The sequence below is a fragment of the Labeo rohita genome, chromosome 23 (genome assembly GCF_022985175.1).
Source record: "Labeo rohita strain BAU-BD-2019 chromosome 23, IGBB_LRoh.1.0, whole genome shotgun sequence".
In the NCBI taxonomy this organism is placed as follows: Eukaryota; Metazoa; Chordata; class Actinopteri; order Cypriniformes; family Cyprinidae; genus Labeo; species Labeo rohita.
In genome coordinates, this window is record NC_066891.1 from 643,014 (window position 1) to 669,973 (window position 26,960).

General features: G+C 34.0%; 2 protein-coding genes across 6 annotated transcripts; one reads left to right on the forward strand and one right to left on the reverse strand.

Moving 5' to 3' along the window:
- Positions 1 to 21,135, reverse strand: LOC127154770 (atrial natriuretic peptide receptor 1). Of its 4 annotated transcripts, none has more exons than XM_051096576.1 (24): positions 18,374 to 18,623; positions 18,158 to 18,263; positions 17,074 to 17,206; positions 15,129 to 15,261; positions 14,942 to 15,052; positions 14,744 to 14,846; positions 13,034 to 13,179; positions 11,899 to 11,971; positions 11,685 to 11,829; positions 11,110 to 11,196; positions 10,885 to 11,028; positions 8,471 to 8,592; positions 8,253 to 8,391; positions 8,123 to 8,171; positions 6,404 to 6,505; positions 5,968 to 6,087; positions 5,790 to 5,883; positions 5,490 to 5,577; positions 4,456 to 4,595; positions 4,048 to 4,200; positions 3,283 to 3,381; positions 2,897 to 2,988; positions 1,738 to 1,954; positions 1 to 250 (listed from the first exon to the last, which is right to left on the reverse strand). In XM_051096576.1, exons 1-23 carry the CDS (start codon positions 18,395 to 18,397, stop codon positions 1,757 to 1,759), a joined length of 2,601 nt encoding a protein of 866 aa, XP_050952533.1. In that variant the 5' UTR covers positions 18,398 to 18,623; the 3' UTR covers positions 1 to 250; positions 1,738 to 1,756. The 4 variants fall into 4 exon arrangements, with proteins under 4 accessions (XP_050952533.1, XP_050952534.1, XP_050952532.1 ...); XM_051096577.1 differs by lacking the exon at positions 1 to 250 and adding an exon at positions 21,051 to 21,135 and having other exon boundaries at positions 676 to 1,954; positions 18,374 to 18,469; XM_051096575.1 differs by lacking the exon at positions 1 to 250 and adding an exon at positions 21,051 to 21,119 and having other exon boundaries at positions 676 to 1,954; positions 18,374 to 18,513.
- Positions 19,677 to 26,734, forward strand: prelid1b (PRELI domain containing 1b). Of its 2 annotated transcripts, none has more exons than XM_051096585.1 (6): positions 19,677 to 19,771; positions 21,129 to 21,255; positions 21,992 to 22,217; positions 23,457 to 23,570; positions 23,769 to 23,847; positions 24,721 to 26,734. In XM_051096585.1, the coding sequence occupies exons 2-6, from the start codon at positions 21,158 to 21,160 to the stop codon at positions 24,810 to 24,812; spliced, it is 609 nt and encodes a 202-aa protein (XP_050952542.1). In that variant the 5' UTR covers positions 19,677 to 19,771; positions 21,129 to 21,157; the 3' UTR covers positions 24,813 to 26,734. The 2 variants fall into 2 exon arrangements, with proteins under 2 accessions (XP_050952542.1, XP_050952541.1); XM_051096584.1 differs by lacking the exon at positions 19,677 to 19,771 and adding an exon at positions 19,780 to 20,214.
- Positions 26,735 to 26,960: the final 226 nt, after the last annotated feature.

Sequence of the window (26,960 nt, forward strand, 5' to 3'; positions counted from 1 at the left end):
TTTTGGACCACAAACACGCATTATATACTGTGTAATTTATGATGTTGTGTATGTGCATCAGCTGCAGTCGACACATGAGTGATGGGTCTCATCCTGTCTGTGATAATTGAACACACGTATGTCTCTCTCTCACACACACACACTCGTGTTCATTTGCAGGAGAGTTGTTCATTCAGATCAGCAGCTGAGCCCAAATTCTCTCTGTAACCCAGATTCTCTCTTCACCACACTTTCATTTCCACGTGTGTGTCTGCATGAGTGAGTAAATATACAATGTTTAATTGTGTATTTGTTATGTCAGTGACACAAATGAATGCTTGAAACATTAAGGCGAGACACTGCAGGTGAATAGGGGAGAAAAAAAACAGTTGATTGATTACACCGATAATTGCAAACATTTTTTGTATTACAAGTTTTCTAAAATGTTAGGTTTAAATATGCAAATGAACCATTATCCATAAATTTCTACTATAAGAATTGAAACACTGGATGAAGTCAGTTTCAAAATGATTGTTTATTGTTATTTTATTTTTATTTATTTTTTATTTTTTTGACATATTAGAGTCAAAAGTTTTTACTGAGGGAATTTTGGGTATCTCATTTTTGTCACACCATAATTCAGAAAATACTTAGAACAGACAGAAAACCACTATATTTTAACATTTTTGTGGGGAATAAAATGCTGTATATAAGTAAGCAAATTATATATAAACAAATCCCTCTGTAAAAACCTTCAGGATATAGATAGGAATAAAAATATAAAGTGTGGTGTGTGTATGTGCTGCTGAAGTGGACATTTATGCCTCAGTGTAAGAGAAAACGGCCTTTAAAATATGTATTGTAATTGAAATCTATTGAAACAAATAGATAAAGCGCTATAAAAGAAACACTTAACAGTGTCTTTTGGATGTTTTCTTTCCATTAGTCTGAATAAACACTTTTAAAAAGCCCAAAATCTCAAACCTGACAGGTGCATGAAAAAACTGTGTTTTTGCCTGCAGTGTCTCCCCTTAAATATATGCATTTTCGTGTTTTGTGCTCAGCAAGGCTGCATTTTTTTGATCAAAAATACAGTAAAAATTCTGAAATATTATTCTAATTAAACACAACTGTTTTCTATGTGAATATCTGTTAAATTGTAGTTTATTTCTGTGATCAAAGCTGAATTTTTAGCATCATTACTCCAGTCTTCAGTGTCACATGATCCTTCAGAAATCATTCTAATATGCTGATTTGCTGCTCAACAAACATTTATGATTATTATCAATGTTGAAAACAGCTGTGCTGACCAATATTTTTTGTGGAAACTGTCATACATTTAATTTTTCAGGATTCACAGATGAATAGAAAGCTCAAAAGAACAGTATTTATTTGAAATAGAAAACTGCTGTAACATTATAAATGTCTTTACTGGCACTTTTGATCAATTAAATGCATCCTTGATGAATTAAAGTATAAATTTCTTAGGTTTCATGAAATAAAATGAAAAATAAACAAGCGGCATATCAGCATCATTAAATGCACTTGTTTGTATTTTTTTTTATTAATAAATATATAATCAGTACTCCAGTATTTACTATCATTGGCTCTGTTGCTGTTATTCTGATGCTACAAACACTGACTGATCAAACACATACAGAAGTACAGCTAAATTAGAGTCAGGATTTTACTGTTCTAAGTAAACATCAGCTAAACTAAAAGTCATTTTGAAGCTGTTTTCCTGTGGTAAACACACACCTGTGACTTTATACAGATGTCAGATGGGGTCACACAGCAGGTCAGAGCTGTCGGAGCCGCTGAGGACTCCTGGGATACTGGAGTAATCGTCTGTGTGTGTGTCCGGGACGGTCGCGGGTCTCTCGCTCTCCTGCAGCGTCACAGGTTTCTTCACATCTTTAGCGGGAGCTGCAGAACGCTTGCCTTCCAGCCAGTACGTCACCATGTCACCTTTACCCTGAGAAACACACAAGAACATGCATAAGATCACAATTTTAGGTGTGTTTTAATTTAGTTAATTGGGGTGAGACTTAGTGACGTCGTAGGTGGAGTGAGTACTACCATCCCTCCAAATTTCAAGTCTCTATGACTTACGGTTTGGTCTGCACAATCAGTTTTACATAGAGATCGCTCATTCGTGACCATTCTAACAATTACAATAGATTTTCAGTGCTACGCACATAAACCCCTAAATATAACCGTTTAAAAAAATGCTCCGCGTTCCATGTTTCCATTGTTTTGACCAGGGTATACAGCATGTCACAGTGTAAAAAAAACTTTTGTAAAAAGTATCTAGCCTTTAACCATATCTCACACACTTTTGGGACTGAATTTTGCTGTTGAACATGAATTTGTACGAGTTGAGTGGATCACTTTTTCAACTGCAAGTAAAAGTTTTTGCAAATAAACTTAAATACAATAAAATACATTTATTTTGTTTAAAACTTCCCAGTTTTTTTCCCTAATAAAATATGTAAATATGTTCATTTTTTTAAAGTTTTTGAGCAATCAAATTACAGTAGTAACATTAAAACTCAATCACTCAACAATGATGAGAATAGTGATAATTGCTGATCAGATACAATGTGGTTTTAGTAAATAAAAAAATATTCAAAACATTAATTTATGACTGTTGTAAAACCATTCCATCAAACACTTTCGCATTTTACTAAAACTAAAAATATGCTTTAATTTGATTAACATAATTCATCATTAAATTAAAAAAAATAATAATTCCTAAATCTAAAATCTAAAAAGACATTTTTTGCAAAAACTTAAAAACAGGATCAAACTGATCATAAAATAAGACGTACGTCTTTCAGTAATTAGAGAAGCTCATTAAATCCTGTCAAATGATGCAGGGAGTTGTGTTCGTCAGTTGAACAGAAGCGTGTCTCACCTTGACCTGTAAGACTCCTCTGCAGGTGAGCATGTATCCGCCGATCTCCTCCAGGAGGTAAAATGTACTGGAGCTGCACTGGATCTTCAGCGCTGCACAGAAAATGACCCATTAAAACATCACTCTGGAAACAATCCCACTCTTGTTTTGGATGATTCTGTACATTTCTGATTCATGATTTCATTCATTTTTTTAATGTAAATTTTTTGCAATGTATACATTTTCCTATCACCTTTCATTTAAAGCTCTCCTACAGGCATGTAATGTTACTGTAGTGTTATGCATGTTCGTGTGCTTAAATCACACAGTCAAAAGTATTTATGTAATCTATAATTCATACAGTACTAAAGTATTCAAAGCAGCATTTTAAGGTTAGTCCTTCTTGCCTTCGCTATTGGACTCCATGCGGGACGCTGTATTCACCGTGTCTCCAAACAGACAGTATCTCGGCATCTTTGTTCCCACAACTCCTGCGACGACCGGACCTGAAAAACCATCGGAAAGATAATGATAAAATCACACAAAGCGCTCACAACAAAACAGACACATCAGACAGGATCTTAGACATTTGAATTAATGACCAAATAGAGTGAGTTTGTGATGTGACATAAATTACAGTTGAAACATGAGCCAACACTTATATCTTGCTGGTTGGTGGGGATTTTGCATTAAGAGACTTTTTGTTGCAGGGTAATTTTGATGTAAAGTGGCCCATAGTGGCTTATCACATTAAATATTTATGTTAATTGTAAATAAGCTAAAAGAATGAGATACTGCAGACATTGTAATACACAACATCCCAACGGCAGCTCAGGTGAAGATATTACTGGTTATTATAGTTAACTATAAATCAATCAATCAATGTTTTCTGAAACAAAATAAAACATAAAGACCTAATTTTATTTCAGCGAGATGCCAAGGCAATATTTCTCATGATGTACTAAAATGACTCAAAATAAACTGAAATAAAAACTATACAGACATATTTAAAAAAAAAAAAAATGCAACAAAATTGCTAAAACTTTAACTTAAATTAAAATGAAAACAAAAAAATAAAAACTTTAAATATTAATAAAACTATAATATTTTCTTAGTGATACTAAGATAACAATGATAAAGTCAAAGGGCTTTTAACTGCAGGTTTAATGGACCTGAATGTATTCCAGCGCGGATCTGCAGTTGGGTTTGTGGTCTGTGGGGGATTCTGAAGGTCTTGCAGACGGAAACCAGGTCCAGAGCCATGCTGGCGATCTCAGACGCGTGGAGAATCCCGTTCTCTCTCGGCACACCGGACACCACCATATCTGCACCGCACAAACAGAGTTATGATTGTAACTAGACACTAAAGCCATTAAAAAAACCTCAATATTTGAAATGAAATATAGCATTAAACAAATCGGCATGCAAACAACAATACATTATATTTATTTACACTAATGCTAATAAAGGTATTACATACTGGCAAAAAATACATAAAAAGGATAGTTTAACCCAAAATGACAGAATGATAATTTTGTGAATGGTGTCTTTAACATGTTTAACATGATTAAGTGACATACATGCATCGCCGATGGTTTCCACTTTATAGACATCATAGTTGTCGATGATCTCATCAAAGGTGGTGTAGAGTTTGTTGAGGAAGTCGACCACCTGGTAAGGAGTACTAGTGCTGGACAACTGGGTGAATCCCACAATATCACTGAGAAAATGACGGGAAATCACATGAAGAGAGACAAACGAGAAGAACAAAACGCCACGATCAGAGAGAGTTTGAGTTTGTCCACAACAATGAAAAATAATTGGCTTTTTACTCCCTCTCAGGCCATCCATGATTAGGATGAATTTGTTTCTTCATCAGATTTGTGGAAATGTGTCGTTCCATCGCTTGTTCACCAATAGATGTGAATGGGTGCCGTCAGAATGAGAGTCCAAACAGCTGATAAAAACATCACAATAATCCACAAGTAATCCACACCACTCCAGTCCATCAGTGAACATCTTGAGAAGACAAAAGCTGAAACAAAGTCCATAATCCATAATAACACTTGGTCTGGTCTGAATCAGGAGAGAAATCTGCACAGATCAAGCACCGTTTACAAGCCAAAATGTTTCAAAACAGCTCTAAACAAATATGTGGCTGGGTGTTGATGTGAAAGACAACAGGAGATGGACTTTTTCACTGGAGGAGGCATTAATATTGATTATGGACTCAATGTATTTTAGTTCAAAACGTGATGGATTTGTTTCAGCTTTTGTCTTCTCAAGATGTTAATCGATGGACTGGAGTGGTGTGGATTACTTGTGGATTATTGTGATGTTTTTATAAGCAGTTTGGACTCTCATTCTGACGGCACCCATTCACATCCATTGGTGAGCGAGTGATGGAATGACACATTTCCACAAATCTGATGAAGAAACAAACTCATCCTAATCTTGGTTGACCTGAGGATGAGTAAATTTTCAGCTAATGTTCATTTTTAGATTAACTATTAAGTGGAACTTTACTGCGATCTTTAATGTTGTTGCATTAACGTTTCCCGAGGAAACAGGACAAACACGGCTCCTGTTAGTGTGTTTGTGTTTGTGTGTTTACCTAAAAAACACAGTGGCGCTGACGTAACTTTGGGCTTGTAGCGGTTTGCCCTGTCGCAGGTCATCAGCCACCTGTTTAGGCAGCATACCTGAAACACACACACACATTTATTTAACAGCGCATCAGATGGGATTTGTTTCATAACTAATGAATTTTACAAGATTGGCACTGTTATTATTACTGTGAATGAATCAGTCTGTATTGTATAAAGCACTATAGCTCAGGACCGGCCCCTAATTATGACATTTGATGTTTTGTCAGTGAATTGTCAATTGTTAGACGTGTTGTGTGTTTGTTTACTGTAAAGCAGTCTGTCGGTCTTCTGTTTCTCCAGCATCAGATCTTGCGTTCGTTCACCGACCAGAACCTCCAGATGTTTACTGTACTTCTCCATCTACACACACACACCGAGGTTTATTATTATTGTAAGGTGTGTATACTGTATGTGTGTGTGTGTGTGTGTGTGTGTTGGACTGACCAGCTCCATCATCATGTCCACAGGACTGACTTTGTGTGGATTGATTCTGTGGACAAACTTGCGGATCTGCTCAAAGACGGGCCGGTGGGCGGGGTTATGAGCACGGCATCGACGAATCAGCTGACAGCATTAAAGCACGAGAAACAGAAAGAGAGAAACAGGTTCATAAGGCTGATTCTACAAAACATGCAAACATTATTTTCATGAGATCAAGTGTGCAGCTTCTACTTAGACAAACATCTCAGTGTTCAACATTGGTACTGGTTGCTTCTTCATTTGCATTTTTGAGCTCCAGAAGTGACTATGATTTTGAGATCCATCTTTTCACACTGAGGAGGATTGAAGGACTCAAACACAACTATTACAAAAGCTGCAAACACTCATGGATGCTTAAGAGGGAAACACGATGCATTAAGAGATGAGGGATGTGACAGACCTCAGCATATTCAGCAGGGCAGGGGCAGGTGCTGTCGGCTTTCCCTGAAATCAGCTCCGGCAGCGGAGGACACCAGGCGCACTCCAGAGAGCTGTCCTCAGCCTGACGAACAGACGAAAAACACATTACTGTTACTCCAAATAAAAATAAAAGTTAACTGAAATATAATATTAAATGTGAAAATAAAATATAAAAAAATAAAAACTTGACAAAAACACAGCTAAATTACTAAAACGTAAAGTTTAAACTAAAATTTAAGTTGAGAAAATTATAGAAAATATAATTAATCTAAATTAAAATATTAAGAAAACCTATAACTGCATCTCTAAAATAACACAGTCTAGGCCTGCATGACTTTTGTGATGATGATTAATTATCATATGAATTGCATGAGTTGCAGTTAATGATTTAATTGTCCGTTTTGCTCATGTAAGCCGAATACATTATATTTATTTATTTTTTTATTTTAAACTTGTAATTTTTTTATATTTATATTTATATTTATATTTATATTTATATTTATATTTATATTTATATTTATTTAAAACTGCAATTTTAAAATTGTATTATTATTTATTTATGATTATGTATTATTTATATGCGCTTATACAATAGTGATTATCTGTTTTGGACAGCTGATGTGGCATTTTATTTGTTGTAAAAAAAAAATTATATAGGCCTACATTACATACATTTTACACGTTAGAATCACTTGATTCAGATCGAAACTTTGGAGAGCGAATCGCGAATCATCTGATTCAGATCGGGACTTTGGCTCGCGGATCATTCGATTCAGATCCGAAATGCTGAGTGCAGATCGCGAATCATTTGATTTAGATCGGGACTTTGGAGCACGGATCGCGAATCATTCGATTCAGATCGGAAATGCTGAGCGCGGATCGCGAATTATTTGATTCAAATCGGAAGTTTTGAGAACGAATCACGAATCATTTGATTTAGATCGGAAGTTCTGAATTATCATATGAATTATTACAATTAATGATTTAATTGTCTGTTTTGCTTATGTAAGCCAAACACATATATATTTTTAGATATTTACTTGGAAACATATAATATTAATTTTGTGAAAATAATATTTTAAAAGCTAAAATATTTCTCTTTTCATTTAACTTTAATCGTAGTCCACTTTACATTCATACTGGAGCCCAGCAAACCTGAAATATAACATTTTATATTTATACATTTTATTGAATAATATAATATAATATAATAATAAGCCTAATATAATTACAAGCCTACAAGCCTTATTTCATCCACAGTAAAAAATAATTTTTCTAAATTGCAAATAAAACAGATTGATGCAAGAAAATGCTCAGTCTTTCTACATTTAATTCAAAGTGTTACTTGCCATGTGTTTAGACTTATCTGTGAAATTTGCTTGCAATTTCTTTATGAAACCAAATTATTTTTATAGTCTTTCTACTTCAGAATTTCATGTTTAATTCAGTGCAGTTTAACTCTTGCCATTTCTTTGTAATTATTTGTGAAATTTCCTATAATAATAATCATGACAGTCATATGTTTAAGAAATATATTTATTATTTAAATCTATTATTTGTTATTATAGTTAACTAAAACTAAAATGTTGTTACATGAAATCTGAACTTATTTTATTTTAGCTAAAAAATGCAAATAAAAAAATAATAAAAACTATATAGACATGCTTAAAAAAAAACAGATGTTTACACACAAGCTCACCGGCACTGGATCATTGCGGGTGGCGATCTCCAGTAAGATTATTGAATAGCTGCAAATGAAGCACACTGATAAGATGTTGTGGCGATGAGCAATGACATTCAGGTGTGTTCTTGAGTGTGTTTGCGTTCACCTGAAGACGTCTCCGGCCAGCGTGGGCTCCTGGCTGCCGTTCTGGGCCTCGGGCGGCGTGTAAACCTCCTTCAGTCTCTGCTGGTATGTGGTGAGCGGCTCAGCGCAGTCCTCACGTCGAAACGTCCACAGACAGTAATCTGAACAAATGACAGGTGTGACGCTCCTGCATTACTCAGCAGAGGTGTGTGTGTGTGTGTGTGTGTGTGTGTGACGTACCTGTGATCTTACACACCCAGCGGTCATCAATCACACAGTTGGCTGATTTCAGACGTCCGTGGCAGATCTTAAACTGATGCAGGTACGACATCCCGCGAGCGATGTCTGTAGCAAAAGAAAACCTGCAAATGGACAGAAACACTTTCATTCAGTATATTTACTGTGGTATTTATATATCTGAAGTTTACATATTTTTTACAATTTAGATTTAACATGTACAGTTTTAAGATACTATTCATGTATGTTTTTGGATAATGTTTTTTATAATAACGTTTATTATAAAATCAATTATATTACCTATTAAAGCAATTATAAAATTTTACGATTATTTATTTATGATTACGTATTATTTATATGCTTATACAATAGTGATTAACTGTTTTAGACAGTTGATGTGGCATTTTATGCATAAAATCAATAATTTGATTAATTTAATTAAATGTGACCTTCAGTGGGAGTTGAAGTAAATATACATAAATCATTTTATTTGTTGTAAACAAATTTTTATATACATTACATACATTTTACGTTAGAATAATTTGATTCAGATCGGAAGTTCGGAGCGCAAATCGCGAATCATTTGGTTCAGATCGGAACGCGGATCGTGAATCATTTGATACAGATTGGAAAGTTCTGTGCGCGGATTGCGAATCATTTGATTTAGATCGGAAGTTCGGAGCGCGGATCGCGAATCATTTGATTTAGATCGGAAGTTCGGAGCGCGGATCGCGAATCATTTGGTTCAGATCGGAACGCGGATCGCGAATCATTTGATTTAGATCGGAAGTTCGGAGCGCGGATCGCGAATCATTTGGTTCAGATCGGTAGTTCGGAGCGCAAATCGCGAATCCTTTCATTCAGTTCGGAAGTTCTGAGCGGGGAGCGCCAATCATTTGACTCAAATCGGAACGCGGATCGCGAATCATTTGATTCATTTCGGAAGTTCTGAGCGGGGATCGCGAATCATTTGATTCAGTTCGGAGCGCGGATCGCGAATCATTTGATTCAGTTCGGAACACGGATCGCGAATCATTTGATACAGATCGGAAGTTCTGAGCGCGGATCGCGAATCATTTGATTCAGTTCGGAAGTTCTGAGCCCACTAAACATTGGACGTCGGATAGACGTGCAGATCATGTCTATATTGGGTCCGTGACATGGAAAAGACGTGACTACGACGTCATATGCGCAGTGGGAGCAGGGATCGCGAATCATTTGATTCAGTTCGGAACGCGGATCGCGAATCATTTGACTTAGATCGGAAGTTCGGAACGCGGATCGCGAATCATTTGATTCAGTTCGGAACGCGGATCGCGAATCATTTGATACAGATCGGAAGTTCTGAGCGCGGATCGCGAATCATTTGATTCAGTTCGGAAGTTCTGAGCGCGGATCGCGAATCATTTGTTTCAGATTTGGACTTTTGAGCGCGGATCGCGAATCATTTGTTTAAGATTTGGACTTTTGAGCGCGGATCGCGAATCATTTGTTTCAGATTTGGACTTTTGAGCGCGGATGGCGAATCATTTGATTCTGAACGGGATTTCGGAGAGCGGATTGCAAATGTTTTTGTCTGATTTCTTTCTTTCTTTTTTATTAAAAACTACAAAACATCAAAATAATAAGACAGTATAGTTATAAAAGAAAAAAAAGGAGAAATAAAGTAAACAGATACCAATCCCTTAAGAAAATTAACCATGGTTTTACTATAGTAAAAGTGTAGTAACCATGCTTTTTTGGCGTACTGATAACCACAGTTTTCTATGGTTAGTGGAGCAAAACCATGGTTAATTTGTGGTTACCATGGTTTAACTGTAGTAACCATGTTTTTATTTATGTATTTATTTATTTTTGGTAATAAAACCATTGTTAATTATTGTAAGGGATGTGTTGCCAGGTTAACAAACATAATAAAAAAAATTAAAAAATAAATAAATAAATAAATCTATCATAAACGTGGAAATGTTGGGGCAGCTTAACATTGTCTCCACACAGCACTTTCTGTTTTGTTCCTGTTACGTAACTTATATTTTTGCACAATCTTCACACATTCCTCTTCATCTGAATATTTATTGTGTTTAAGTCCTAAATATTCTACTATCTTATTATCTCTATGTTTAGTTTTGTTTATATACTTCATAAATAATTGCACAGTTGGAGCAGATCTGATTTACATGTCACTGCTGGTTATTTATTCTCTATATAACTGCATACATGACAAAAATCTTTAATCTTGAACCAGGTTATATGCATATCCATTTCAGTATTTAACGTAATCATCAATACAAACACACACACACACACACACACACAAAATAAATAGTTTAAGCATAATGAAAACAAATTATATACAAAATAAAAACTAATAAACTAATTCAATGTAACTGTAATAGTGTATTAATGAAGTATTAAACCTGAACCCCCAGTTTAAGGGAATCTCGTCATTCAGCAGGACGTCATTCAGGCTTCCTTTAGGGCAGTACTCCGTTACTATGGCGATGTTGGGAACCTCCACACAACCTCCAAAAAACTTACAGAGGTTGGGATGATCCAGCTCCCTAAACACAAACACAAACATCTGGATCACACCACTGATCATGATCAGGAAGAGGACGATGACATATACATCTCATTCTCACCTGACTTGCTTCACCTCTTGGCGAATTGTCTTCGAGAGGGAAAATGTTTTCGTTTTTATTTTCTTGATTGCGACGGTTCGTCCATCACTGAAAAGACAAACAGAATTAAAAACACTGTATTTCAAAAGTTACAATTAATGAATATATCAGAGGTGCATTAAATTGATTAAAAGTCACAATAATGACATTTATAATGTTACAAAATATTTCTGTCAAATTAATGCTGTTCTTTTGAACTTTCTATTTATCTGTGAATACTGAAAAATAAAATGTATTACAGGTTAACAGCACAACTGTTTTCAACATTGATAATAATCAGAAATGCTTCTTGAGCAGCAAATCAGTATATTAGAATGATTTCTGAAGAATCATGTGACAGTGAAGACCGGAGTAATGATGCTGAAAATTCAGCTTTGATCACAGAAATAAATTACATTTTAACAGATATTCACACAGAAAACAGCTATTTTAAATTGAAATAATATTTCACTATTTTTAGTATATTTGTGATCAAATAAATGCAGCCTTGGTGAGCAAAAAGGACTTCATAAATGTACATGTGTGTTTGTACTCACTAGATGCCGGTCTGTGTGTAGAGTTGTTTGCGTGATGCGGTGACGCCGGTGTAGGAGCTCAGTGCCGTCACACAGCTGGCGTTAGAGTCGCTGTTTGCTGCTGGGACGCTCATGATGCTGCCCATCGTCGCCCGCGCAATGTAATCTGAACACACACACATTAGACACTGAAACACCAACACACACTCTCACACACACTTGGTCTGTCACTCACCTTGTTTAATGTGATTGAAGTCAATGATCCAGCTCTCATCCCAGAACAGTTTCTGTTTCTGATATTTAAACCACTGCAAACAAACACACACACAAGCACACCATCATCATCTCTACATAATGAAATTACTTCAGAAATATAACAATTGACATAAGTATTTTATTACTTTATTACTTTTATTACTAATTTTTTTTTATTTAATTAACACAATAAAGCATACACCAGTGTTATTATAATTAACCAAAAGCTAAAACAGAGGCGGACAATAGGAAAGTATTTGCACTCTGCTGTAAATATTTTTTAAGTGTCTGTATTTTATGTTTTTCTTTAAAAAAAACATTACCTCACAACATTCCAAAGCATAATATTGTACTGCACTACATTTCATATTAAATATAATTTAATACTTCATTACATTAGAAATCTATTGCTTTCTTCTTATTTACTTGAGTACAAGAAAGTACTACATTTTAAATGTTCTTAAGTATTAAAGGTAAAACAAACAACTTTTATTTATGAAATGTAGTGCAGTAAAAACTATGACATTATGCTTTAGAATGTAGTGAAGTAAAGTTTTCCCAAGAAAAATACTCTGATAAACTACAGATACTAAATTCAATTTACTTGAGTAAAATGAAAATACTTCACAACTGTCTGAAAACAATAAAATACTAACCTCTGAAAATAAAAATAAAAATATATGTTGCTTGTCTCATATAGTTGAAGTTGAAATAAAACCAAATATTCAAATATTCAAATAAATTCAAATAAACGTAAAGTATTAAACCAACAAAGCCAAATTAACTTAAATTAAAACTAATAAATAAGCATTTAAATACAATTTAAAATAAAAAATACTATATAGAGAAACTAATAAAAATGACAAAACACCACAAAATTACTAAAACTTTAAAAAATTAAATAAATGCAGATGAAATATTAGAAGACATAAATATTTTGAAATACCTTAAATTTAATTTAAGATTTTTTTGAATCATCAGAAACTTTGTGGGTCTTCAAGTTCTGCATAATTTCTATGCTCTATGAATGTGTTCTGTAATCTTGATCTCCAGTCACATCTGGGTGTGTGTGTGTGTGTTTGTGTGTGTGTGTGTGTGTGTGTTTGTGTGCTCACCATAGCACTGATGATGAAGCTGATGATGATGGTGGTGACGGTGAGGGCGATAGCAGCTCGAGCAGCAGAGCTGAGAGGACAGTCGCCGCAGTCGGCGGGACACGTGGAGCAGCTTTCTTCTTCCTCACACAGACCATCACCACACACTGACAACACAGTAAAAATACAATAAAATTGTAAAATATTATTAGTAATTAAAATAACTGTTTTCTATGTGAATATCTGTTAAAATGTAATTAATTTCTCTGATCAAAGCTGAATTTTCAGCATCATTACTCCAGTCTTTAGAGTCACATGATCCTTCAGAAATCATTCTAATATACTGATTTGCTGCTCAACAAACATTTCTGATTATTATCAATGTTAATAACAGTTGTGCTGCACAATATTTTTTTGGAAACCATGATGCATTTCATTTTTCAGGATTCACAGATAAATAAAAAAAAAAAGTTCAAGAGAGCTGAATGCACTGAAAGCATTATATTCTTCAACTATGGTATGGATTACTTTCTACTTATTTCCTTGTTATTCTGAAAAAAATACAATATCTTGCAATATGTTAATTAAAAGGGCCGACCTTAAGGTAGTCAATGATGTTGTTTTTAAGCCACATGACATTTTAATGGTCCTCCAAAACACTTTTTTTTCCCACTGTCACACTAGCATGGAGGACACCTGTTGAAGTGCTCCAGAAATTGCTCTATAAACCTAATCTCTTCTTAAGGGGGACTTTTTTTGCATCATCTTTGGTTAGTAAATTACACATTTTCATTCAGAAATCAGTATTATCTAACATAGTTTTTTTGTAAAATGAGAAAATATTAACGTTGCCATATGGCAACACTGTACCAGAGTGCAATTGATTGTAATGATTTATTTATTTGAGGTGTTTATTGTAGTATATGTGCATTTATGTATAAATAAGGAAATTAGTCTTTTCAAAAAACTAATACAACAATATTTTACGGAAAGGGCAATAGGAAGAGTGCAGAGTTGCCTCTTCCATGTGATGACAATGAGGATGAGTTAGCCTTCAGTGACCGTAATAATGAGTGTGTTTGTGCATGTGTTTATGTGTCTGTATGTGGCAGAAACAGAAAACGCACTGCAAACACAGAAACGCGCTGCAAATACCACGGACCACAACGGAAATGTTTCAGGGGGACCTCAAAAAGTGACGAACCCAGCTGGGACCTGATTATTTGTTCAGTGGCTTTTGGTCAGAGTAGAGGTGTTTCGGTGAACTAAAAGGTGTGTTTTTTGTTTATTTTAACATCCTGATCATACGATTCATTGTCTTTTGGATATTATTAGACTAATCTGACGAATTACACTGAACAAATAATCAGGTCCCAGCTGGGTTCGTCTCTTTTTGAGGTCCCCCTGAAACATTTCCATTGTGGTCCGCGCTATTTGCAGCGCGTTTGTGTGTTTGCAGCGCGTTTCTGTGTATAGTTGTGTTGTGAGAATTTGCAGCACGTTTCCGTATTTGTGTTTGCGTTGCGAGGATTTGCAGCGCCTGTGTTGTCAAACTGATGAAGATGTTTTCTTAATTTGTTGTCATTTTTTCTATTTGCATGTGTTTTGCAGTTGCAAGTTGCAGCGCATTGAGCTCTCTTGGCCACCGTAACCCCCACCCCAAAAAACACCCCAAATGTTTGAATGGTAGTGTACATTCAACACTTCCTAAAGCACACACAGATACAGTACTGATAGCAGGCAGGACGGTGCTCTTGGCCTCCAGTGCGACCTGCATGTTTCCCACGCGGATGTGAGCGATGAGAGACGTCAGTCCCTCGTGAAACAACACCACCTGAACACAGAGGGTTTAGAAATCACAACACTGACACAGAGGAGTAAACGTGTGTGTGTGTGTGTATGTGGATCTGTGTGTGTGTGAAGAAGCACCTTGGCGCTCCAGTTGGTCTGAGTCATTTTTCCAGAAGTGGAGATGGTGTGAGTGAATATCCGGCCGTCGTCTGGGATCCAGGGGCCACAGATTCTCTCCTCCGCCTGTTTCTACAAACACAAACAGCGAGGTGTACTCAAGCTGCTCCTTCATCTTTATTTATTAGCTTTATTTATGCATTCATACCATGAATCCCATGGGGCAGGAGTGGATGTTGGCGTGATGGATGCAGCAGTTTTCTCCGTTCGCGTCCTTCCAGTCGGTGGGACATTCGTGCTGCTCACAAAAGCGTCTGGCTTCAGCTGGATCTTTGATGGACCTAATGGATATCAGTGTATCAATAAACACTGTATCAGTGATTCTCAAGCAGGCTGGGACTGACAGCACACTTCCATATTGCAACATGGTTTAAAAAAGACAAAACTACCTTTAAAACAGTTAAACATCAAGATGTGAGCTCGTGTTTCTTAATTAAATTTGCTCCCTTAACAATTGTCAGCTTTGTTAAGGAAACACTACAGGCAAACCATTGTTTTTTGTTTTGTTTTGTTTTGCATGCACTATTCAGTTTTCAGATTTTGGGCTGTTTGGTTTTTCACAAAGCATTTTTTCAGACTAAGGGAAAGAAAATATCCAAAAACGTATTTTAGTGTTTATTCTATTGCACTTTATCTATTTGCGTCTCTAGATTTCAATTACAATTCACATCTTTAAAAGTTTGTTTCTCCACTTCAGCAGCACTTACATACACCAAAACTTACAGTTTTATTCCTCTCTATATTCTGAAGATTTTTATTGAGGGGTTTATTCATGTTTCATTCACACTGATTTATACAACATTGTATTCCAAAATGCACATCTTTAAAGGACCATGAGTTTTTATCTCCACTTCAGCAGCACTTACATTCACCAAAACTTACAGTTTTATTCCTCTTTATATTATGAAGTTTTTTACTCAAAATAAGGTTTTTTTTTTTTTTACATTTTTTTCATTTTTCATTTTTTCATTCACACTGATTTATACATTTTATTCCTAAAAATATGGCAAAAATGCATATCTTTAAAGACTGTGAGTTTGTTTCTCCACTTCAGCATTACTTACAAACATCAAAACTTACAGTTTTATTCCTCTCTATATTATGAAGGTTTTTACAGTGGGGTTTGTTCCTATTTCTTTCACACTGATTTATACAACATTTTATTCCTAAAAAAATGGCAAAAATGCATATCTTTAAAGGACCATGAGTATTTATCTCCACTTTAGCAGCACTTACATTCACCAAAACTTACAGTTTTATTCCTCTCTATATTATGAAGGTTTTTACAGTGTTTTTTTTTTTTCATATTTCTTTCACACTGATTTATACAACATTTTATTCCTAAAAATATGGCGAAAATGCATATCTTTAAAAGCTGTGAGTTTGTTCCTCCACTTCAGCATTACTTACAAACATCAAAACTTACAGTTTTATTCCTCTCTATATTATGAAGGTTTTTACAGTGGGGTTTGTTCCTATTTCTTTCACACTGATTTATACAACATTTTATTCCTAAAAAAATGGCAAAAATGCATATCTTTAAAGGACCATGAGTATTTATCTCCACTTTAGCAGCACTTACATTCACCAAAACTTACAGTTTTATTCCTCTCTATATTATGAAGGTTTTTACAGTGTTTTTTTTTTTTTTTTTTCATATTTCTTTCACACTGATTTATACAACATTTTATTCCTAAAAATATGGCGAAAATGCATATCTTTAAAAGCTGTGAGTTTGTTCCTCCACTTCAGCATTACTTACAAACATCAAAACTTACAGTTTTATTCCTGTCTAAAGGTTTGTTCACAGTTCATCCACACTGATTTATACATCATCTTATTTCAAAAAACATGGTGAAAATGTGTTTGTTTTCTGTCCGTTGGCAATATATTCTGATTTATAAAATTATAAAAAGAGAAATCCAAAATCCCCTCTGGAAAAACTCTAATATGACAACAAAATCAAACAAGAATTTTAAATCTGGATTCAGATTTCTGTTCTGGAAACATATGCAAATTAGTGCTATGTAATTAGATAATGTCTGTACATGTACATTGTACATCTATCTATAGATAAGGGATGATGAAAATACCGGTGTACGAAGACGTCATTGTCGATGGCCCACTGGTAAAACTCATCTCTGACAGTCACGGAGTAAATGACAGTGAAATCCTCACCACTCAGAACCTTCTCTGGAGGACGCAGGACCCACGCCATCTCTAGACCTGCACACAAACACACACACACACACAAAGCAAACAGTGGATTAATATTTATGTTTTCATTAAAAGTCTCTTCTGCTCACCCAAGCTGCATTTATTTAATCAAAAATTCAGTAAAAATTTGAAATATTATTACAATTTAAAATAGCTGCTTTCTACGTAAATATCTGTAATTTATTTCTATGATTAAATCTGAATTTTCAGCATCATTACTCCAGTCTTCAGTGTCACATGATCCTTCAGAAATCATTCTAATATCATTCTAACAGTTATTATTATTAGCAATGTTGAAAACAGTTCTGCTGCCTAATATGTTAGTGGAAGCTGTGATAAACTACCATTCAAAAGTTTGAGCTACAATTTAAAAAAAGAAAATGAATCCTTCTATTCATCAAGGACACATTAAATTAATCAAAAGTGACAGTAAAGATTTCTATTTCAAACAAATGCTGTTCTTTTGAACTTTCTATTTTCCAAAGAATTCTGAAATTCTGGGTTCCACAAAAAAATTGAAGCAGCAAAAACCATTTTCAACATTGATAATAATAATGAATCAAAGCTGCAGGACACATCATTACCCATTGATCATTGGTTTATCATTAATGCAATCAGTAATGCATTACATTATGCAACAATTTTTGTTACAAATGTTAGTTTTAAGTTCTTAGAAAAATTTATACCGGCTTTGCCAAAAATATTTTACATTCTTAATTTTAAGACTCTTATGTTATATACATGAAAACAATAAAGTTTTCAGATTTTTTCTGGAATATGTTTTACGAAAAAACATTAAAAAAAAAAAAAAACAATTTAACATATTCTGCTTTATAATTTTTTGTTTACCTCAGTGTGTTACTTGCAATTTCTTGGAAATTATTTCTGAAATTTACCATCAATTTCTGAGTACAAAGTAAATCCTACATCAGATTTTTCTTGAGCGTGTGTGAGACGCACCTCCACAGTCGATCATGTTGAGTTCATCTGGTTTGTCGAGCGGCCAGCAGTCATATTCACTGTTATCCAGATCATGCCATCCAAACACACACGCCACAAAACACACCTGAAACAATAACAACAACACACACATTACTCAGCAGCTCATCTGTGGTTCACTTCAAACAACTTCTCTACTTCTTCACATTCATGTAGCATGCATTTAGGAGTTCTTACCATGCAGATGTAGTAAGATCTCATGTCGAAGGACTCGTGTGGATGCAGATGCTGCTGTGATGCTCCGCAGGCTGTGAGACTCTAATGAGATTCACACTGAAGGAAGAAGATGATGAAGGGTTTGCACATGCGTCCTTTACCTGCACACCAGCACAGTTCAGATACATTTACATATTCACATATGTTTAAACTGTTACTGGAGTAAATACAACATCAGCAATTATACATCTGAATTTGTTTCCCAAATTGTGTAGATAAGTCTCTTAAAAAGAGATGTGCAAATTAATTTAAGCTGACTGAGCTTCTTTAATTTATAATTAATATGTTGTTAATAGGTAGTTAAAGATAGGTACTGTTTTAAATGAAAGTGTGTTAGTTGTGTAGTGTGAAGTAATGATTTAAAGCTCAGGTGTGGATGTATAATAACAGAAGTTTTAAAAGTGGAAACGTGTCTCCATCTAGTGGTAGAAATAAACATGTGCAGAAACCTGAAAATGTGATTCATACGTTTATAATTGAACACCTGAACCTAAACATCTAAATTATTCGATAGATGTTTATGAAATCTAAGCAAATTAGCTGCTCTGTCTCTGAATTTAGATAAACATTAAGTGTTATGAACAAATTAAACATTTAGTTGTTTAACTAGACTTTAAATTGTAGTTTGCATGTATTTGAATACAAAAAAAACAAACAAACACAAAGTTTCTATTTGTACTTGAAGAACAACATTCTGCAGTCACATCAGCAACATGTTTACAACATTTTACATTTTAATAAATTATTTTGTTTACCATGCTTTACATGCTTTTAAATATGATTTATTATTTATTTAATACGTATTACAGAGAATGCATATGCAATTTTATATGGCTTATGTGCATATATATATATATATATATATATATATATATATATATATATATATATATGTATTTTTCTATATATATTTTGTAATATTAAAAAAGGGCCTTTAACACTAGCATTCTCTATTCTTTTGACTTTTCTTTATTTATTTAGAGACTTGTCATGGCACTTACATATTATTGCTCTTTTGTTAGTTTTGCATCTATTATCCTCATTTGTAAGTCGCTTTGGATAAAAGCGTCTGCTAAATGATTTAATGTAAATGTAAGAGTATATAGGCATATATACTATAATAAAATAATATTTTGGCTAATATATAACGTAGTAATAAAATGTAACACACGCCTATACAATGTTTATACACGAAATAATATATTTTAGAGCGTGATAATGTAAAGTAATTATAATAGCTAATGTAACTCTTTATTGCTTTTGACGCGTGCACACATGCACGTGCATGCGCGCGTGCACGCACAGAAGGCGGAAATGCAGCGGATGTCGGTGATGTTTGAGAGGAGCTGCAGAATTACAGTGAGTGAATTCACTGAGTAAATATGTTTCTCCTTGACCAACATTGAGCGGCTTCGTTCGTGTTTATTCGGCTTCTATTCGGGCTTATTCGTGTTTCTTTATTTATTTGTCTCGCTTGTGTCTGCGCTCGGTGCTGATGGTCGCGATCTGCCGCTTAATTTGTCCTACAAACGGATAATAATAACAGTGACACTGAATCTAGATAGAAACAGATGCATTGAAGAGCTGTAATTAAACTGTAATTCAGACCAATACGCGCTTTTTACAAGAGAGGAAGTTCTGCTATTCGACACTTCAGGGTTTTTTCTAAAGCGGATTACGGAAGATAAACTATAACGCCATTCAACATGATTTTATCATCATGTTAACAGTAAAAAGAGTCTGAACATCAGCAGTGTGTGTGTGTTTGGCTCTGTGTGGCCCGCTGGATCCGGCTTTATCAGGTACCACTGTGTTTTTATATGCTAATACAACTTCCGCTTGACAGACGTTTCAGAATATCATCATAGTAACCATAGTTTCTGCCACCTGCTTGAGGTGTTTTTTGTACTATGTAAATACCATGGTTTATGAATACAGTCATACATATCACTGTATTATATAAAACTGAACAAATGCAGTTTAACTATAAAAAGTAACTAAGAAGTTACTTTTTAGGGAGTAACGCAACATTGTAACGCATTACTTGCCATTAAAAATTAACTAGGTAACATAATGAGTTACTTTTTAGGGAGTAACACAATACTGTAACATTACTTTTTATAAAAAAATGTAACTCTTAGTAACTCTTAGTTACTTTTTTAGGAGTAACACAATATTTTAAAACATTACTTTCCATAAAAAGTAACTTTGTAATGTAATTAGTTACTTTTTTAGGGAGTAATACAATATTTTAAAACATTACTTTCCATAAAAACCAAGTAACGTAATAAGTTACTTTTTAGGGAGTAACACAATATTGTAACAATACTTTCCATAAAGTATAACTTTGTAACGTAAATAGTTACTTTTTTTAGGGAGTTGCGCAATATTGTAACATATTACTTTCCATAAAAAGTAACTAAACGTAATTATTTACTTTTTTTTAGGGAGTAACGCAATATTGTAACACATTACTTCCCTTAAAAAGTAACTAAGTAAGTAATTAGAGAGTAATGCAATGCTGTAATGTATACTTTCCATAAAAAGTAATGTAATTAGTTACTTTTTAGGGAGCAACTTTCCCCAACACTGTATGTAAATACTATGGTCACTGAATACTGTCATGTATTATATCTACCTGAATGAATGCAGCTGATCTGTTTAAAACCTCAAAAGCGGAAGCTGATAATAAAGATGTGATTGTTTCTCTGTTCAGGACTCAGTTGATGGGGCTCTGCTGGGGTCATGATGACGGGGAAGTATTTCTTTAGTGAGACGGACATCAAGAGCGCGTGGGAGCAGGTGTTGACAGCCTTCTGGCAGAGATACCCGAACCCGTACAGGTACCCGAACCCCACTAAGTTTAAAGGAAAAGTTCACCCAAATGTGGAAATTTGTTGAAACTGTGCTCATCCACAGGCCATCTAAGATGTAGATGAGTTTGTTTCTTCATCAGATTTGGAGAAATGTAGCATTGCATCACTTGCTCACCAATGGATGTGAATGGGTGCCGTCAGAATGAGAGCCCAAACAGCTGATAAAAACATCACATTAATCCACAAGTAATCCACACCACTCCAGTCCATCAGTTCACATCTTGAGAAGACAAAAGCTGAAACAAATCCATCATTAATACGTTTTAAACTAAAATACAAGTCTATAATCCATAATAACACTTCCTCCAGTGAAAAAGTGGTCTGGTCTAAATCAGGAGAGAAATCTGCACAGATCAAGCACAGTTTACAAGCCCAAACAAGCCAAAACAGCTCTAAACAAATATGTGGCTGGATTTTGATGTGAGAGACAACAGGAGTTGAATTTTTTTTTTTTCACTGGAGGATGCGTTATTATGGATTATGGACTTGTATTTTAGGTAAAAATGTCTTAATGGTGGATTTGTTTCATCTTTTGTCTTCTCAAGATGTGAACTGATGGACTGGAGTGGTGTGGATTACTTGTGGATCATTGTGATGTTTTTATCAGCTGTTTGGACTCTCATTCTGACGGCACCCATTCACTGCACAGGATCCATTGGTGAGTCAGTGATGGAATGACACATTTTGAACCTGTTTTTCTCAGCACTCATGTTCTGACGGAGGATGTACTTTACCGCGAGGTGACGTCAGATAACCTTCTCCTGACCCGACGGCTCCTAACGAAGACCAACCGTCTCCCTCGTTGGGCGGAGCGCGTTTTTCCAGGGAATCTGTCACGTTCGGTTTACATCATCGAGGATTCTGTGGTTGATCTCGGAAATAGGAGCCTCACAACGCTGACCTGGAACGTAAATCATGCTAAACTAATGGTAAACAACAACAACACACACATTTCAACCTTTGAACTTTATTTAAACATGCTTTGAAATGGGAAACATGCTCTGAAGAGCAAAACGTCTGTTATTTTAGTATGATTGATATACTGTTGTAGTTTTTGTTAATATTTTGATTTAGACCTTTATATTTTATTTCAATTATTTTAAAAACTAAATAAAATCCAACAAATATTTTTTAGATTTAATTTGAATTAGATTTATTTTTGTTTTCTGTTTTTTAGTTTAAGTTCATTTGACATGAGCTGTTTGAATAATCGTCCGATGGTATGTGTGATTGTGATTTTTGTGCGAATCTGAAGGTTTGTGTAGTGCTGGTGTCAGATCTGATTATCTCTATGATCAGATGTGATGTTTTTTACAGAGCTCTGCACGCCTCTTCATCTTCCCCAAACCAGTTAAACAGAAACCACTCAACCCAGTTATGCAAGCAGGTTTATTATTCTGTAGGTAACTAATGCTGCAATTAAAACCATTAAAAAATTGTTACTTAAAATAAAGTTTTTTTTTTCTTTTAACTCAATGCATTAAAATAACTAAAACAGTAAAAATCTATAAAAATTGTAACATTTTGACATTTTAAAAAACAAAAATAATAAAGAAAATACAAAAACACATAATAAAATTAATAAAACTAACTTAATAAGCACTATTTTATTAATGTTTTAGTTGCCAATGCAACATTTCTCATTCTCATAACCAAAACTATAATAAAAATGACAAAAAACAATAACAAAACTATTTTGTTTCATTTTATTGTACCAAAGTAACTAAAAAAACTATATAGAAATGTAAAAAAATGATTAAGTCCCACAACAAAAATACTACAAGTAAATAATTTCATCTTGATGTACTAAACTACAACTTAAACAGATATTAAAAAAACATAAAAATAACTAAAACTACTGTATTTTAGGTGGTTTTCAAGCATTTTCTCTTTTTTTAGTTTAACTTGATGTTCTAAACTAACTAAAATAAAACTGAAACAAAAAATAAAATAGTAACTAAAATGAATTAAAAAAAATATATAATATATATAAATATATAAATATATATATAAAGATGAACACTATAGTTAAAGTAATATTTCAATGAGATAAAATCATAGATGGATCCGGTCATGTCAATATATCAAAATGTGCATTATTGTTAAGGGTGGGGTTATTGCGTCTGACTGTATGCTGTGTAATTTGAGGTGTATGTGTGTTTTACCAGCGTGTGGTGGAGCGTTGTGTGTTCGCGGGCGAGCAGGACCGGCCTGTTTGGACGCGGCTCACCAGAGAAGCCTGGATCTCATCAGGAGTCTTCGGCCTCTCCAGGCCCATTCAGGTAAAGCGACGGTTCTGCAATCAGCAAACTATTTCTGGGGATCTGGGTTTCAATCTGACCCGGGTCAAATGCCTAAACTCTAAAAACAAGCAAGAGAAAAGATGATGAGACATCGGAAACTAACATAAACATCCATAAGCATTCTGCTAATAAGAATCGTCAGCATCATGTTGTAATACTGCATTTGTCGTCTTGCAGGAGTTTGGTTTGGCCAGATTCAAGAGTAATCAGATGAAAGCCATGAAGGGTTTGGAGCACGCGCTGTCCAATCTACAGAGTAAGAGCTCCGTTATATACACGACAGACCTGATCACATTAACAACAAACGCCTGCAAAACACAAGTTTAAATCTTGTAATACTGAGTTTAAATCTCACAATAACGAGTTTAAATCTCCCAAAACTAAGTTTACATTTGCAATTCTGAGTTTAAATCTTGTAATTCTGAGTTTAAAATCTGACAATTCTGAGTTTAAATCTCGCAAAACTAGTTTAAATTTCACAATTCTGAGTTTAAATCTCGTAATTAATCTCGTAATAAAAGAGTTTATATTTTAATTCTGAGTTTATATCACAACATTTTTAAGTTAATATTTCACAATTCTAAGTTTGTAGTTTTCAATGCTAAGTTTAAACCTCACAAAGTTTTTTTTGTTTCCGCCACAGAATTAAAAATAAAAAAGGCATCTGAAACTTAATTCTGACCTTTCTCCTCAGAATTGAGAGTTAAAAAAAAGAATTTTATTAAAAAAAAATAATAATAAATAAATAAATAAATAATTAAATAAATACATGGTGTGAATAGGCAAAAAGTCAAATGTATTTGGATAGTGCTTTTTACATACACATTTAGCAGTTTAGTCATACAGTGATTTGTTATAGTCAAATTTTGTGACTTTACAAGCAATTGCAATTCGCTATAGCATATATTGATTTATGTGTGTCTTTTAACTTTTGACCCTAACACTTGAGTGGTAAGTTGTAAAGACATTACCGTAAAAGAAAGCACACCACAGAACATATAAAATTATCTCAGTGTTAGTTCCTCTTTCCACTGCTGTTTAGCAGTACATCTGACACCATGAAAGTTGTGCAAGACTAATTTTGGCTTCTGTAGTTTCATCATGTTTTCTTCTGTCTTCATAATTTCAGAAGCATCGGCCGCGTGTCATGGAGAATCTGCAGAGAAACACAAAAACCTGAATTCAGCCTCCAAACCCCAGAAACCTCAGCAGTACATATGATCAACATGAACAAAGAGTGAATTTCATGATCATATCAGGTCACCCCAAAAATTCAGAAGAAACATTTTTAGGAATATTACAATTTGTTTGATCAAAACATTATTTTTTAGGACAGTTACATTCCCCCTACTTCTCATGACTGCTATGCAAAACGATCATTTAAACTGTGAAGTATTTATTTATATATCATTGTAGCATTTGTTGTACTGCCTTTAAGCTCATTTCATTTTTTTATGAATCACTGTATTGCAAAACTGTTTAACTATACAGAAAGAAATTACAATAATCTCTGAGAAGCTAAGTTTATATCATAACTCTTGAGTTTATATCTTTCTATTCTAAGTTTAAATCTTGCAAAACTTTTTTTTTATATTGCAGTTCTCAGTTTATATCTTGTCATTTTTTGATTTAAATCTCATAATTCTGAGTCTGAACCTTGCAAAACTGAGTTTACCTCACAATTCTCATTTTAAATCTTGTAATTCTGAGTTTAAATCTCACAATTATGAGTTTAAATCTCGCTAAACTAGTTTAAATCTAAATTCTGAGTTTAAATCTCGTAATATTGAGTTTAAATCTGACAATTCTTAGTTTAAATCTGGCAAAACTAGTTTAAATCTCAATTCTGAGTTTAAATCTTGTAATTCTAAGTTGAAATCTCACAAAACTGAGTTTATATTTTCATTCTGAGTTTATATCACAAAATTGAAAGTTTATATCTTGCAATTCTGAGTTTATATTGCAGTTCAGATTTTTTTAAATCACAATTTGGAGTTAAAATTTCGCAATTCTGAGTTTGTAATTTTCAATGCTAAGTTTAAAACTCACAACTGTTTTATGTTTCTGCCACAGAATTAAAAAAAGCCAACTAAAACTTAATTCTGACTTTTCTCCTCAGAATTGGGAGTTTATATCTTAAAAAAAGTCGAGAAAAAAAACAAAAAACAAATGTGGGATAAAAAGTTGCAATTACATGTTTTTAGTTTTTTTTTATCCCTCTGCAGAAATATGACCATGACATGTTTTCATGAGATTCACCCATAAAACAAAGAACTTACCCAGAGAATCCTGCGACGTGACCTTATTTCATGGCTGCTAAGATAAGTAACGGTAAAGCTCAGGTAACGGTGAATGTGAAGACTGAAGATTAAGCTCGCTGTGGAGATCGTGCTGTCCTCTACCATATTGTTTAGAAATTTAATTAGAAAACTCAGGGACAGATAATTCGCAGTTGTTTACGATTGACACCCTGCAGTGTGTTTCTGACATAACGCACAGCAGAATGTGCTGTCCTAGTTTATATATACAGTGCGGTCCAAAAAAAAAAAAAAAAAAAAAAACACAGATTTTCTTCTTCCACTGAAGCTCAAGATGATCTCAAATCATGCTGGAGAAGATTCTCACTCATTTTCACTCAAAATGTTATTCTGATCATATCATTTGTACTGAAAAAAGTTTAATTAGAAATATTTTTACTAGTGGTCTCAGACTTTTGGACCCTACTGTATTAGAATTTACAATCATAAAATACACTGCTGTAACACATATCAATTTATCAAATCAGTTATGAGTTCATATCAAATAATTCACTGAACTTCAGGTCACAAGTTTAAAGCGATCAGTCTCTTACAGCTGTGCCTCTTAACTGTTTTAATTAGTTTGTAGTCTAATAATATGAGAAAATGCACCATATAATGTAATTTTAAGAATGTTTTAATTTATTAAATTGTTGATAATGTTGATTATTGATATGTTTGTAATTGCATTCCTTCACAAATGCTTTAGTGTAAAACTTAAGAAAATATTTTAGAATAAAGATTACTGTTGTGAAAATGAATTTGACTGTTCTGTAACTGTATTACTTTTGCTTTTGCTTGAAAAAATGAGACATGAAACTTTAAATAAAGAAACAAATGATGAAACTTTTGTAGTTTGAGTAACTGTATTTCAAGCACACAGTTTTAAAGATACTGAGAATGCAAAATGTAAAATGTTTTTCATCTATACCTTTACTTTCTTTTAAAAAAAAAAAGCTATTTTTCTGCTACATGATTCTGCTTATTGTTCCCAATAAGCAGAAAACAGAACCTGCTGATTGTTATGTCTTTCTACTTAAAAATGTCACGTTTAATTCAATGTTACTTGCCA

Coding starts and splice junctions, on each gene's coding strand:
- LOC127154770 (XM_051096576.1), bottom strand. CDS start 18,397: ATGAGATCTTACTACATCTGCATG. Junction 17,207..18,157: donor CAACATGATCGACTGTGGAG/GTGCGTCTCACA, acceptor GTTTGTGTGCAG/GTCTAGAGATGGCGTGGGTC. Junction 11,029..11,109: donor CAAGAGGTGAAGCAAGTCAG/GTGAGAATGAGA, acceptor GTTTGTGTTTAG/GGAGCTGGATCATCCCAACC.
- prelid1b (XM_051096585.1), top strand. CDS start 21,158: ATGATGACGGGGAAGTATTTCTTTAGTGAGACGGACATCAAGAGCGCG. Junction 21,256..21,991: donor AGATACCCGAACCCGTACAG/GTACCCGAACCC, acceptor TGTTTTTCTCAG/CACTCATGTTCTGACGGAGG. Junction 22,218..23,456: donor TAAATCATGCTAAACTAATG/GTAAACAACAAC, acceptor GTGTTTTACCAG/CGTGTGGTGGAGCGTTGTGT.